Below are 15,737 nucleotides of genomic sequence, written 5' to 3' on the forward strand. Positions count from 1 at the left end.
GTGAAATGCTGAGTGGTCCTCGGGACTGGACACATCTGTGGGGAAGGGAAGAGGTACAACAGAAAACTATCACTTTCCTCTTGGGGAAAGGTTTTATGTTAGCACATGATCATCCTCTAAGGTTCATATTCAGTGAGCTTTTTGTCTTTCTCAACACCCATAGACACTGGAAAACAATAATGCTACCCAGAGGATTCATTGGCTGAATACAGAAATCCCTGCAGTAACTCCATGGTGAATAACCACATAGAAGGAGACCCCTGCACAGACTGCAGCTGCCCCAGATTTCCACACCAACACTTCCACATAGATCCCTTCTGCCAGAAATTTGTGTAAGCAGCTCCCAGAGTTCACCATGTTGCATTCATGCTGGTTTTCTTGCACTGGCATTGGCGTATAACTCATCCCTTTGCAAACACCAAGTATGAGAAATTCCTTAGTGTGGCTTTACAAAGCATACATGTGCAGGCTTGCATTTTTCAGGCTGTAGATTAACCTGGGAGAAAGCTCTGGTCTTGCACTAGTTTGAAGGAAACCAGAAATAAGATACTCTGGGCACTATCAAAGTTCCCCACTTCAGCTCAGGATTAACTTCCAATGAACCACAGGATCTGAACCAATATGGGTCCATGCTCCAGCTTGATGCTGAGCAAACAGAAGCAATACCGTGGCTCTCAGCTGGCCTGCCCAAGGACTAATCCCTTCTCAAACACAGCCTGCCCCTGGCTGAGAAGGAGAATGCCGTACTCTCTGTTGCAACTCAATTACAGAAGCTCCTCCAATGACTACTATCTCCTGTGGTATCAGCTTCTGACATTTTTAAAAGGTGACGTGGCTCAATTCCAGGCTCTTCCCCATTATCCATCACTGGGGAAAGTTTCAAATAGTTCCTGGACATAGAGCGCTGTAACTGCTAACCGACTTGGGGTTTGGGGCTTTTTTCCTTCATTTTTTAACAAAACACTCCTCTTACTTTCAAACTACCCCCAGGCTGGTTTTGCTAGGGAACATTTTTTAATTAAAAGCACATACATTTTTCAGCAAGAAATTCGAATAATTGGGCTGTGAGGAACTCCTCAGATGTGAGATCCTGGGTTTGCAAGTGCCCTGAGGAAACAATTTGGGAAATCCATACTGCAAACAACTGGGAAAATAAGTGGACAAGTTGCATCAACAGGATGAAATATTAATTAAAGGGAGAATGACTTGGCAGCAAGATTCAGACTGAATTCTATGGGAGACTGCAGCCACTGTCTGTGTGAACATGATCATTTTGCAGCTCCTTTCAAGACGGAGGTCCCCAAATTGTGGTGTTCAGGATCTCACAGGCTGTTGATTCATTTGCATGATTCAGCACCCATCAGAGTTCTTCTAAGTGGGATTTGTGCCTAAAATGGTGATACATCAACTGCAGGAGACGTCATGATGGCCACAAAATCATTTACACAGAAACCCAGTGCCTTCAGTGATTTAACCCCTCTATCGCTGTTGTAAGTGCTGGCCCAAACTCACAGCAGTAAGAACTGAGACAAAGAGAGCTTTACATAAATCCCCTGCAATGCCACCCAGGGACTTTTCTCACTGAAAGTAAATGCATAGGGTTTTATCACTGAATCAGGGATGCAGACAGTCCAACAGACTCTTATAGTCTCAGCATAGGGCTTGCAAGGGTGAGTGAGGTCTATAAAATCCCATCCCCTGGAGTCATTTCATTCTGAGTCACATCATCTTTTTATCTTTTTCAGTAAAGTACAGACCTTAAACTTCAGAGAAGAAAAAAGTAAACCTAAAAATAAGAGTTTTCAGCGCTAAAAAAAAGGAAGACTAATAAAAAGAAGCCTCAAATTCAATATAGTATTAAAAATGCATAACTTGTAAAACAAGCTTATGGGTTTGGGAACCCTGATAGTTACTAACTGAATGCTTTCAGGCTGCAGTAATAGGCAGAAGAGAGAACAGCTGTAGTAGTTACAAAAGGCTCCTCAACCTTATCTATTCCTATGAACTCATCCTACCACTTGAGTCCAGGCTCAGCAGCAAGCTGCTGCTGCCTTTCAGCATCTCACCCGTGCCTGTGTTGTAAGGTCAGCCTGTTTGGCTGTTGAGAGTTAACCACATGCACATCTGGATGCACAGTGAGGTATAAAGGTTGTGATCCATCCTGCTGCGTGAATTCTCTCCAATTTATTTTTGTTTTCATAGAGAGGACTTAGGGGCCATCAGATTTCAGGTTTTGACAGCACCTGGCCTGGGGAAATGAAACCCAGCAGGTAAGAAAAACTCTTCATGAATTTAAAAACATGGGATATAACCAGCACTGAAGCACACTCTCTACTGCTCTGCAAAGAGAATAATCCACACAGACTAACAAAGTCAATTTAGCCACATGAAGAAACACAGTGGTTTATCAAGGTAATTTGGAGTTTGTTATTAATTGTTGTAAATATAATTAAAAAGAAGTGCGTTAGGGGGGCTGTGTAGGAAAATCAAGAGCCTCTGAAGGACTACGAGAGCTTGCAGAGGTTATACAGCTGCACAGCACCTCCAGGGGCCATTTCTTGCTATCTTGAAAAGAAAACATGGTTATTTCTGTAATCACTGAGCACTAATATGGCCTCATGAAGGAAATTCCTTTGCTGGAAGACGCATTGGTAATGCAGACCCTAACAATCCATACAGCTGCAAAGCTGCTGTAGGGATCACCCTTGCAAGCCCTATGCTGAGATTACAAGAGTCAGTTGGACTGCCTGCATCCCTTTTCTCCCCAAGCAAAAATCCAGTAAGATTTCTGGTGGTGTGGCATGAAACAGCCTGCCTGCTTTATCACAAACACATGGAAATTAGTCCAGGAAGGGCCTCACAAGGTTGTACTGGACATCCATGGACACAGCTTATCTCTACCCAATGCATCACTGGCAGACATCTCTCCAGCCTGTTTCATAAGGTCTCCATTTGCTACCGCCTCATTAAATCCACCCCCAAAACCATATCTATCAGGCAGACCTCCCAAAGTCCAGCACCCAGCTCCCACCATCTGTGAACCACAGTGGACAGACAGAACAATGTCAAGTTTCCAATCTTAAAATAAAACTTCTTGGAGTTAGGAAGAAAAGGCAAAATCCTCAAGGACCAGACTGGGGTTGGAATTAAAAAGCTAGTGCAATACAGATCACACCAGCCCGTAGAATGGTATAGCTGATGACAAGGGGACAAGAGAGACACTGATAAGCCATTCCAGCTTGTTTCTATGGCTGGTTTTCAGCTGTGGCATTTTCCAGTGTGTCGGCTTAGAGTGGCAGAGCCACATAAACACAATGCAACATGTCTTTGAGTTACCACTGCTCTTCACACGCCTGGGCAGTTTGCCTCTAGACCCTTTGCTTCTGCCCCTTTCATCAGGGATGAAGCCAGGGATACATACATACATGCATGAAATCATGTTCTGAAGCCCATCATCACTTCCCCGGTGCTGGTAAGTGGAGATGGCCACCTCCAGATCTCCCTGGTGCCGAAAGTGAATGTCACAGCTCATCTCAGCATCTGCAGAGACCTGACTGTTGCACAGTGAGACCAAGCCATGGCACAGGCTCTCTTTAGGATGACAGCTACAACTACAAAGCTGTTATTACCTTGCCAGTGGTGCTCTGCACATGTTGGGGAGGGGGAATACGGAGAGTGAGCTGAGTGGCATAATTATCCCCAGCATGCCTTTTTCTAAATATCACAACACATATTGCTCTAGTTTAATTACTCTCGTCAGCTTCATTATCAGAGCTGTGTAGTGAGGTTGGATGCTCCTGTCCCATCTTCAGGGCTCTACAAACACAATGGGCTTTCTGGTTCTGCGTGTGGGAGATGGAGAGATTGTTCCTGGAAGTGCTGCAGCAGGGGCTGAGGAGGGGGGATTTCGAGGAAACAGTGTCACAGCAAATGGTAGCCTCGGGTAGCTGCTGTGTTTGCAAACTGCTCTCTCCTGGGATACCTGCTGGGAGGTCAGGAGCTGTGTGCTTGGCAGTTACAGCCCCATCTACCGCAGACTGAAAATAACTCTTTGGTTTCAGACGCAGCCCCTGCCAGCGCAGCACCGCGGTGCCCTCAGGCATCCCTGCATCTGCTGTACCGCAGTGGAGGTTGGTCCAGGGCACCCCCTACGCTGATGGAGGCACCCCAGCCTCGATGCTACAGGCAACACATGCAGATGATGGGTTTTAATCCCCATCATCTGTCCTCCAATTCCTTCAGCTTTTCGTGATCCTTTTCCAGGATTTGCCTCCCCTACCCCACCAGCTTTCCCTGAAAAAAAAACCCAGCCTGGACAGGAAAAAGAAGACAAAAAATAGAGGTGATTGTTGCTGTATAAAAGGGTCCCTGGGACAATCAATATTAAAGAGGTTGGATTCTTCTAGGACTTTTCATATTAGGTATTTTCATACATGTTTCATAGTCTGTGGACTAAAAAAGCTGACATGCAATCCAGGAGAGCTATGCAAAGCTCAGATGATGTAGGTACCCAGACCCAAGAAGCTACCTAAATTTCTGCTGCAATCCCCTTTTTCTGCAGTGGCTGGGCATAGAAGGTCTGTGCAGACAGAGCCATCCACAGGGAAACTCTGTATATCTGCATACGTTCGGGAGACTCCTGCTCCTGTCTTGTACAGGGCTCTCCTTAGCAACAGAGCTCCTGTTGCAGGATCTGCTGCTGCTTTTCACCCTCTCTGCCACCAGTGACACATGGAGTCTGCAGTTCTGCCTGCTCATACTAATAAAAGACTTTAAACCTCTGCCCTCACCATTCTTTCAGCTATGAGGTCCTTTGTGACATATTGCAAGTGAGGGAAATGGAAAAGGAAGGTTTTCACTGAAACCTCTTCAAATACCCAGCCTGCTAGCAGCTGCAGCAGCTCATAGACCTGTGCAGGTTGCAGAGCTGCCCAAAACACCAGAGGGGCAGTTTTTTGAGTACCTGAGCTCTAGCTTGAACCAAGGGTATTTAAATCCACGAGTTTATGACTGCTGGCCTTAATCTGCCTCCTTTAAAGCAAACAGTTTAAGCCGCATGGAGGTGTGAATCCTGTTCCTGAAACAAAAAGGACTGAAGTTCAGAAGGATGCAGAGAGGACAGGATGCACTTATCCTGCCTTCCCGCTGCTGACAGACTGAAGTGCAACGCTGGGCGTCATCGCGTGTCGGTGTGAGCATGTGTGTGGGGGACTGTGCGTTCCGGGAAGCATGGCAGAGGGACAGCACATCCTAAGAAACCGCTCGCACAACACGGGACCATATGTTTCTGGAAATGTCAGGATAAAAATCATTATAGAGATGGAAAATTACTTCTTGATCCCTTCTCATTCCTATAATACTGCTTTCTCTTTATTTTAATATCTGAATTTGTCTCATTACTGAAGCAGGGACAAAGATTGGAAAAGCTGACAGGATGGCTTGGGATGCTGCCCAAGAGGAAAGATGCTCTTGCACCTAACATACCACAGCCCCTGGTACAAAAATGACTTGAACAAGGTTATGAAAACAGTTTTGTGCTTAAATACCTGCAAGGTCAGATCTTCCACATGATTCTTATTTTTATTCAAATACTCCCAAAACACTTATTTTTCTACATAATATCTTCTGGCTTTATGCTGATGTTACTCATTTAAATACACGCGGATAGTATATATAACAAAGACATGGAAAATACAATACTCTCCCATTAGGGGCATATTTTTGCCATTCCTACTATTTTCTAAAACAATTACTTCTTAGAAACCACACAAGAGGCTAAGCCAATCCAAGGAGACTTATAAAGTTCTTACTCGTTACATCCAGAATGATGTTGGTTCAGGCTCTTTGAATTACTCCCCCATGGCAAAAAATTTGAAGCAATAGACTGCTGTGATACAAGATACTCAAACTAGCTACCAAACCTCTCCCTTTGGCTATCAGTGAGGGGAGATGCAAGTAGATACTTGTAACATGCAAGTAGAATCATCCCCACTTCTGAAGGGATGAAATGCATAGCAGAAAGGGGAGCACTGCCTAGTTCGTCAGACACACTGAAAGTCTGTTAGCGCTCCATGTTCTTGCCCTGACAGAATACTTTCTCCCTGAGGACTTCAAAGAGACCCATGTTTAGCTTTGCAAAGGAGCAAGAAAAATGCCAAGTGCAAGAGATTTGGGGGAGGGAGCTGAGGGGGGAAGGTGTAACAGTCTGTAATCATGAGACAAGAGTTTACAGTGGAAATAGCGACCATGAATAATGCAACAATTCTCCCCCTGGAGAGGAGGCGGCCTTGGTGAAATGAGTTCTCCAGATCTAATGGCTGAAACAGTCCATTACAGGTGCCACATGATGCATCTGTCTCCATTTACATACCCATTTGATTAGATCCTGGAGCTACAAACTGCACACCAATCAAAATCAGGACCACAAGGAACTTGTAACACAAAGACAGCCCCACAAGGTGTAAGAACAGAGAGCTTCCATCCCACAGAAGGGCGAAAGAGCAGGTAAAACCTTTGCCCATGTCCCATGCAATACTGTAGAATGTGAAAAGGCATCAAAAAAGGTTAAAACAGAGTTCAGGGCAAAGGATAACTTGAGGCATACAGACACTAATGACATTGAGACTGCAGCCTAAAAAGCAGATGACTACCAGGGGATTGATAGAGATCCATAAAATCAGGAATGGTTTGGAAAGGTGAATAAGGTTAATAATAATAACCCATGTTCCTTATTTCTCATAAGCCAAGATTTAGAGGAACACACAGAAATTAACAGGCAGTGGTTTAAAACCAAAGAAGTAATTTCCCACCTAGTACAGTAGTAAGTCATGGAACTCTGTGCCAGTTGAGCCTCAGTATAAATGAACTTTAAGATTACTAATATTCAAGGGGTTGCTCTGCTGCCGTTCATTACACAAGATACTCTGGATGCAAGCTCTAGCAGGGAAAACTTTACGTTATCTATAGCATCAAAACAGGAATTGGCATCTTCAGCAATCTTCCCTTCTTGTCTATTGGTACAACAGTTTGCTCTCACCTATACAGAACATCCTTGAACCAGAAGTAGTGAGTCTGCTTTAGTTCCTGTCTTTAAAAAAGCCTCCAACTTTTACAAAAGGTCTGGTTGCCTCCTTTTGTACTTAGTTTAAATATTAAGCTCTTGAGGGGCTGTTATGCTTCATTATCAGGCACTGTTTTTTCTAATGGATATTACATGGACTCCATGCACAAGTTCACTTTTAGTGCCCTTCCTCATCCACGTTAAGAATGAGAAGCAGGTGTGATGTTAACTGTAAATTGATTATTCACACAAAATACAGACATTTGCTTTATTTTCTATATAACAACTATGCCTTTGGTGTGCTTTTAAAATATAACTAGAGATACTTTAAAGATAATAATCTAGTTGCTATTTTCCAGTGATTCAGCGCAGGGTTTAGTTTAGTTTTATTTTGCTGGTTGTTCTGTTGTTTCCAGTGGGTTTCCATGTTTATGCTCAGGAAAAACACACTATTCCTGATGTTTGCCTGTGGCCAGGTTAGGGATCCCTAGGCAAGAAGCCGATTCTGTTCTTGGTCGCTTGGAGTAATGCCATTAAAGTCCCTGGGTCTGACTATTAGCTGGTGTGATGGAGGATATCCACGCTCGATACGCACTTCCAAAGGACTATTCCAATTAATTCTAGATGAGAACAAGGCTTTCTGGGAGGGATTCTCTGCTCTGTGGGGGTTTCTGCCACCACCAGCACTGCTCTTCTGACTAGGGAATTGCTTTTTCCTTCCTCAAATGTTCTCTAAAGTGAATTTCAAAGTCGTGCATGGACAGACTCCAAATTTAAAGCTCATACAGCCCTCCATGCCAGAACCAGAGCCTCAGGGAATGTAACAAACACAACTCATGAGAACAACCAGATGACAGCATATTAATACACCCTGAATGCTATCGACATGTAGAGAAAACTTACACTGCCAACACATGGAGTTAAAGTGATCCTCCAAAAGAAAACCTCACAATTGTTCCAGGCAATAAGTAGATACCAGCGTCCTTTCTGTTCCACCAGGGGTTAACTAGACTTGGGAACAACATGTAAGGAGAAGGGGATGTGGAACAAGATATGAGTCAAAAGGAAAGAGGATTCCCTTCCCTCTCATAGCATTAATTAGCAACTCTTTTGTCATGTCCCAAACACAGGAGCATCCCTCCATCTCCGAGGACAGCTCCCTTCCAAACCAATGGGCTCGCACTGGACTGGCAAGGTACATACAGTGGCAGAGCTGCTGCTGACACCAGCTGGAGAATAAAAGACCCGAGTCAGAACAGAGCCTTGAGGATGAGACTGCGTAATTTAGGTACATCACAAAGGGCTCATAATTGTCCCCTGAACCCCTCGCTGGGATACAGCCTATTCATCTTGCTGGGACACCTTCTTCTGACTCAGTCTCTCAGATACTGTCATCACAAGCTTTTCTGCCTGGTGCTTCTTTTTGTCCTTTCTGTTCTTTTCTCTCTCTCTCCTCATTTTCTTTTCTTTCCTTTTCTCTTTTCTTTTGTTCCATCCTTTCACAATTTTCAGTCAACCCCAGGGAGACAGTCCCACTCTTATTTGCTAAAATAACTAGTAGTTAAATGACTGACATTTAAAGCGGTAGCTTAAGCTTCAGCATTGCTCCACTGGGAGAAGAATCAGTGATGAGTGTGTGGGGAGAGGAAGGAATAGGATGTGGATCATGCTTCTGAGAGCTTTTCTGGGTTGTTTTTTTTTTTTTTGTACAGGCTGTACAGACTCCAGCAGACATCATTTCTGCCAGAGCACTTATGGAGAACACATTTCTAAGTAGGAAACAGACAGAGCTGTCCATGGAGTATCAAAAAAAACCTCCTAACACCAAAGCATAAATCAAACTGGAGGCCACTACACTTGGAAGCTCTAACAAGGAGGATGTTATACTTTTTTGATTATCTACTCTTGTCCTTCTTTTGGAGTCAGTACTGCAAGATCATGCTGACCTGGCACCAGCATATGCAAAAGGATGCTCAGGACTTGAACAGCAGCACATGGTGCTGCTTAGGATTTAGGTGCATTAACTGAACTTGGGCGTCTCTGGAAGAAGTGCACTCTTGACTGATAACCAAGTATGTGTCATTGTACCCTGGTACCTAGACTATGTGCTAAGGTAGTCATGACAGCAAAAGTAACCATCAGTGGTTTGTTCTGTTCTAGTTTGGTTGGGACAGATGGACATTTGCACTCACACCTGTAAAATCCCTTTTCCCCTCATCTAGGGGAGGATTTTTCATTTTCCACCCAAAAGGTTTCTCCTACCAAGAAATACAATCAGCCAGCTGACACTAAATTAGCAGATGGACTATTTATTTGACTTGTCAGATCCCTTGGTAATTTCCCATGATGGAGCTGTCCTGCGGGAGAGCTTTTCTAAGACAGTCATTCAAACGAAATGTCCTTAAAACAAAGGGAATTAGTTTTTCTGCCACATAGTTTCACCATTTAATTTCAGAGATTTATAATGGGTAAAACAATCTTGGATAATATCAGCACTTTTAAGCAATAATCCTTGTGTACAGTTATGACAAAGGAGAGAGGACCAGATTCATCAATGCAAAGGAATATTGCATCCAATGGGAACCCAGCTTCCATGCTGCCATTTTGCTGAAGTCTCCCAACGAATCAACTCTCTGCCTACGCCTGTTCCCTGCACTTGGAAAGCCTCTTGTGATACCACTGCATGTTAACGTACAGTGTGAATACGTGGTAAAACCTGGTGCCATGCTTCTTGTGGGAACAGCAGGCACTCAGTAGGAAAAATAAACCCAAACCCAACAGAAAAACTTCCTACCCAAATTCTGGACGATGTAGCTTTGTTTTCTTTTCCCAGTCCTCCAGAATGGATAACCCAGAGGACTGTTTTGGAACCTTTCCCCATAAGTAGATATTAAAGAGATTTTCATTGGCACAGTAGGCACCAAAAGGTGTATGCAAACAATTACTTCGCAAGCTACTGCTTGTACTTGCCACTGACAAAATTGTGGCAGCAAGTAGAGAACATATGCCATAGAGGGTATTGGCTGTATTAGTTTGGAAGTAAAGAGAATGTGTGTGTTTATCACTATTATTGAGTGATGACAAGCCAAAAGGGGTTCTGAAAGCCTAATCAGCCTCTGCTCTGCTGGGATATTACATGGGCACAGCAATGCTACTTGACAAAGCCAGTGGCTCTGATTTTTAATAAACACTTGATGGGCTTAACAGTGTTAATAAATTGCATAAACTACTTAGATGCTGTGTGGTTCGTAAAGGTTTAGGGTACAATCTAATTGTGCCTCCAAGAAAGTTGGGCTGGAAACTCTGTAAAAATAAAAATGGTCTCCCAGAACATAACCTGATACAGACACAGGTTGCTAGCAGAACTCCAAATACAGCGATACTATAAAATTGGAAAAGTCATTATTCCAGTACTGTCTCTGAATCATGCCCCCAGTTTTAAATAACAAATCTTTGCAATCAGAATACCTCTCCCAACTTTTCTTCTTTTTGATTTCCCCATTAAAACCTATATATGAATAAAGTATTCTGAAGATGTCTTCCTCTCTGGGTACTTTTGGTGTAAGGAGAAAATCCTCACACTTGTGCCATCTACAGGAAAAAAAAAAGATGGGAAAGAAGGAAAAGGGCCAGATCAATCCCACTTTTTCCACAAATTCCTTTTATAGCCCTTGGTTGATTTATACAAGAGAACAGAAAAAGCCTAGAGGCAAGACAGCTCATCTCTGTGACTGAAAACACATCCCCAACTCAACTGGAGCTTGGGGAACTTGGGTATGGGTTGCCCTTGGATTATTCTGCATGAGATTTTTTTTTCATAAGCTTTCAATTTGAAGGCTGTTACTCATCCCTTTAGCTCATGTCACGACGAAGTCCCTTGCAGAGAACAGGACCCAGAAGTAGGCTGCTTGATATCCTATATTGTGCAATTTAATTTGGTAAATTGCCTTTTCTGCACTGGTGCTGTAAGGTGCTCAGCTGGAGCCCATAAACTAAATCTTGCCTCCCTGTGGAAATAGCCTGACACAACCCCAATGACATGCTGCAAATACAGTTCTGCTGCAAGCTCACGTTGGGAGAGTTAATGCCATTTCTATCCCACATGCAGATTTCTTCTCCTGGAAAAAAATAATATGGGCAGGACACAAAAGAGGCCTAAGGTACAAGGATCTATAAGGAGGACTGACACAAAGCCTTCAAAGGTAGCGAGAGAATAGGCGCCTTTGAATGCCTCCTGGGAGCTAGTCTGTGAAGGGACAGGGAGAGGTAGGTCATTTACCCTTTCCTATGCCAGCAGTTTGGAAATGTACCACAAAACACTGCATCCTTAAATATCTCAACCTAGAATTGAGTGTTGGCTGTGATTTTCAAAATGAGGCACAGGAGGGGACAGGAAGTGCCCAGGAGCCACAGAAATGAGCAGGGAAACCTCTCTGAAATGGCCTGTGCCAGCAAATACTGGCCACAAGAAACTGTTTTGACAGAAAGCTGCAGCTCTCTTTTATCTCTTTCTTAATTTCAGTGCTTGAGAAAGTGGTAGAATCAAAGTCACTGCAGCCTGGTGGACACCAGAATGCATCTTTCTGGTCATCACCACATCATGGTTCCTTTCAAGACACCCCAAATACATCTGTTTGCACCCTTATATCTCCCATCCACAGCTTCAATTTCCAGCAGCTCGAGCTCTTCCCTCTTGGTCTGCTGTCCCTTTGTGATTTCCCTTCACATTCTACCCCAAAACAGCTCCTGATGTAGCCCTTGCCCCACAGCTCTGCTCCCACTGTTTGCTCCTCAGCCTTCCTCTCTTCCTGGCTGAGAGAAGCTGCACTGGGATGGGAAGACATTTTGCTGCAGTGGTATTTGCCCTATCGGTTTGGATCCACTTCACCCACAAATAAACTCACCTCCCCAAAAATGGGAGGCTGCTGTCTTTAGCCACCAGCACCTTAGCCTCATCAAGAGTCTGTTCTGCCTGACAGCCTTTAATCACCATTTATCCATTTTACCGAGGGAAAATTTTTATCCTTCCTGCTAAAATTCATTTTTATGACACCTACCATAAGAGATATAAAGAAAAAAAAATGAGGCATTAAAATGGTTTATAGAGAGTATTTTTATAATCCACTAAGCTGTTTTCCGTTCCCACTGATATGACATCTTCAGCTATAATTTATAAATGCCATCAGTTAACAAGCACAGAATCTTATCCTACAATTTCTGCTCTCATATGCTTTTCCCATTTAAACTTTCTGTTAAATCTTTGCTGTGCTGTTAAATCCGGAGAGATTTGGCCATAGCTGAAGGGAAGGAAAAAAAAAAAAGAAGTTTAAGTAGCTAATTAGTGTCACTGGATTTGGGGCATCCTATCATGAGAGAATATAGAGGATGCATGTCCTCAATAAATACTTCAGGCATTTAAATAAAGCCAATGCCTCCCCCAGCAACCTCGAATATCCTCAAAAAATAGAAGATTTTATAAGCAGCAAGTGGCTGCTTTCCCATATAGGAGTGACGAGGACACAGCATCAGGCATATTGACTTTTCAGTGCATTCCACTGTTCCCACAGTAATTTTTGTTATTGATTGCAACTCAGAAGGGAGTCACTCTAAGAAATACACCTGCATGTGCCAGGGTCTGACCTGGGTACACCCTGGGAGAAAGCATTTATTTACAGCCCTCCCAGAATTCACTTCATACACTGATAAAACCCCAGAAATGCCAGACAGTAATTATAATTCCTGCAGTACTTAGAGATTTTTTGCTTTTCTCTGCCAAGCTCAGATTGGAAAACTCCAGGCCTCACCACAATCACTGCTACTAAATCACAGCAGGGAAAAAAAGAAAGAAAACATACATTTTTCCTTATTTGCAATATATCCAACATATCTACCTTGAGTCTGCTGGGAGACTTGTGTTGGACTGCATCTAGTCTTGGTTATGGAAGGTCCTCACTTGGGAAAAACCAAGGCCAAAGAAACTGATTTTTGCTTTCTTTAATGTAGGCTCTGTCTAGGTTAAGGATGATTCATGGTTTGCTTGGACTCACTAAAGGCCTGGTGGGTTTCCAGTCACAACCAGTTAAACACTGGTGTATATATAAATAGTGGGAGGGAAGTGCCCCCAAACTGCTTGCTTTGTGTGGATATGCAGCTTGCAAGGCACATGGAGAAAGCAAGCCACTTGCCCATTAGCTTTTTATGTAATGAAGACCTAATCTTTGTGGGGTGATAGGCTTGGCTCAGACAAGCAGAGGATCCACAGCCTTTCACCTTCTTTTTCCTAAGGAAGTTTGCCTAGAAAAGAAAGGTTTTGCTTAATTTAGAGTTATCCATAATCTTTCTTTAGTCCTTGAAAACCAAAAAGGAAATTTGAAGGCACATTGGCTGAGATGAATGGGAAAACTTCACCCACCGCGAGGCCGCCTGGTGTTACACAAAAGTGAAATCAAGAGAAGCTGTCCTCCTTTGTGCAAGGGTTAGTATTTTAAATACAGCTCTGTGAATTTCTTCCCATTGGGAGATTAAATGCTTCCCTGTAGGCAGCAGAGGAGAAGGAGAGCTGGTTCAGTCCTTCCTCCTCCAAAGTGGCTTACTCATGTCAGCATTCATCCCCAGCACTGTGCTTGTCCCATCTCTGGCAAGCCTGCATGGTGCAAAGGGTGCAGCCAAGCTGGCTGGCCATATGGGCCGAACCCCAGCACCACATTTGGGGAAGAAGATGAAGATCAAGACGAGCAGGTGACTCATATTCTTGTCCCTTGGTGAGCGGAGATGAATGAGCCTACACTGCCGACGTGAAGGACATCTTCCTGGTGTCATAACAGCAATGGGAGAGCAGATGGTGAACAACATGGACTGTGGCCACTCAGCATGGCCCCTTGGCACTTCCACTTTGCCAGGCTGCTCTGTGGCACTCTGCCTGGGGAAAATGTTCCTGGGGATCCTGCATGCAGAGGTAGTCTCTACTCACCCACTCAAAGCACCTATATGGCCTTTACACATATGCTGCCTGGTGCTTCCACAAGAGGATTAGTTCCCCTATCACTTCCCAGACGTCATACCCTGCTGTTCATGTGCCAACAGACACGGGAGAGCTCTGTACACACCACATGGCTGTTCCCACTTGTGAGAGATCTATGGACCCTCTCAAAGGGGGACCAGATTCATCAGGAAAAGCATGAACATAAGCAAGAAAATGTGGCCAATGTGGGTCAGACCAGAAAAGCAAAGACATGTTCTTTCCTATGGGCAAGTGCTCACTAATGTCTTTCTACTTATTTATCAACAGTCACAGAAAGCACATACTCCGCTTCCAAGCATCCAGCCCTTTCCAGCTAAAGGGGTGCTGTTGAATCAGAGGGGGCTCCAAATATTGCCAGGGTGACTTTGATGGTGCTTCATCAATGCCAGCCCTTCCCATTCTCCCCAGTCCAGTCTCACTGAAAAAAAGAAAGGACAAAAAGTAGCCACCAGGTTGGGAGACCATCCCCAAAACCATCAAGATGTAACTTCGCCCTGAAGTGTACAGTACCCTTCACATACAGTCTTGCACACTGGAGAAAGAAAAGCTACTGATACAGCCAAGGTCTCAAAGGCACAGGTAGGTCATTTAAGGTTTGAAACCTAAGTCTCTGTTAAACTTGGGACACATCTGAAAAGCGATTAGTCTTTCGTTCTGTGCAGAAAAGCACCCACGGCCCAGTGCATCAGGTGCTGCTCTTTCAGGACCTCAGACTGTCCTTTTTCACGCTTGTGCCTTCACTAATACACAGCCCCACTATTAGAGTGATGGGACACAGGACCAGAGGAGAGTGATGGGACACAGGACCAGAGGAGGCATTTCACTGCACACTTTAGCTGTCTGTGGATGGGGCCAAACTGAAACAAATGTTGATTTAAAGAACATTAGAGGCTGCCTCTAATGCACTTGCCACAGGCTTTCAGCTCCCATTTATCACTGTTCCTGATTCTGCAACTTGCCTAAAACTCACTTTTTTTCTCTTCAATATACTCTTGCAAGACCTAATTTTTTTTTACCAGTGATGTCTCAGTGTATCCTCTTGAACACTTTTTTTTTCCTCTCACTTCTTGAGAAAAGAAATGCCACAAAGAAGCTGCTAGAGCTCCTCAGTCACCTGATCTTGGCAGGAGATTCCTCTGATAAAACAGAAAACAAGTTGTGAGACCAACGCATGACCCCAAGGCAAGATCTCTGTCTGGGACAGATGAGGATCTGGGGAAGGGGATCAGTTCCCACACAGGTATCCCACAGCTCTGTGTGAAACCAAGCCAGAGAGGAGGAGTTGAGTGTCACAACGCAAGATCTGCACCCTCCACTACAGCACAGCCAGGCTGGGAGCACCCAATGCTGTCCTTTCCCCTTGTCCACCCAAACTGTAGCAGACAAATACCCAGAGATGAGGTGACCCATTTGTAAGCAGGAGGAAAGCGGACTATGGGAGCCATCCTGGTTTACCTGCACCTTAAGCCTGTTCTGCAGCAGACAGCAGTATCACCATAGAGAAGAGCAGGTACACACACCTTCCATGGGAAAAAAAAACCTTCAGCTATAATCCTGCTTTGGTCTTGTTCTGTCATTAAAAAAATGGTCTGGATAAAATACAAACACAAATGCATTAATCCTGTTTGTGCTATGCTGGAAACAGACCCACAGGGA

General features: G+C 44.1%; 1 protein-coding gene across 4 annotated transcripts in view; it reads right to left on the minus strand.

Moving 5' to 3' along the window:
* GRIA1 (glutamate ionotropic receptor AMPA type subunit 1) overlaps positions 1-15,737 on the minus strand; it is a 120,606-nt gene that overhangs the window by 89,368 nt on the left and 15,501 nt on the right. The window contains exon 1 of one of the 4 annotated variants that reach the window (XM_065690185.1): positions 6,371-6,426. The exons of the other annotated variants lie outside the window; for them this stretch is intronic. Coding sequence (XP_065546257.1) covers positions 6,371-6,374 — 4 coding nt within the window. The 5' untranslated portion in view covers positions 6,375-6,426. Of the gene's footprint in view, positions 1-6,370; positions 6,427-15,737 lie in introns of those variants that run through there. 4 annotated transcript variants of the gene reach the window in all.

Source organism: Lathamus discolor, chromosome 10 (assembly GCF_037157495.1).
Source record: "Lathamus discolor isolate bLatDis1 chromosome 10, bLatDis1.hap1, whole genome shotgun sequence".
Lineage (NCBI taxonomy): Eukaryota > Metazoa > Chordata > Aves > Psittaciformes > Psittacidae > Lathamus > Lathamus discolor.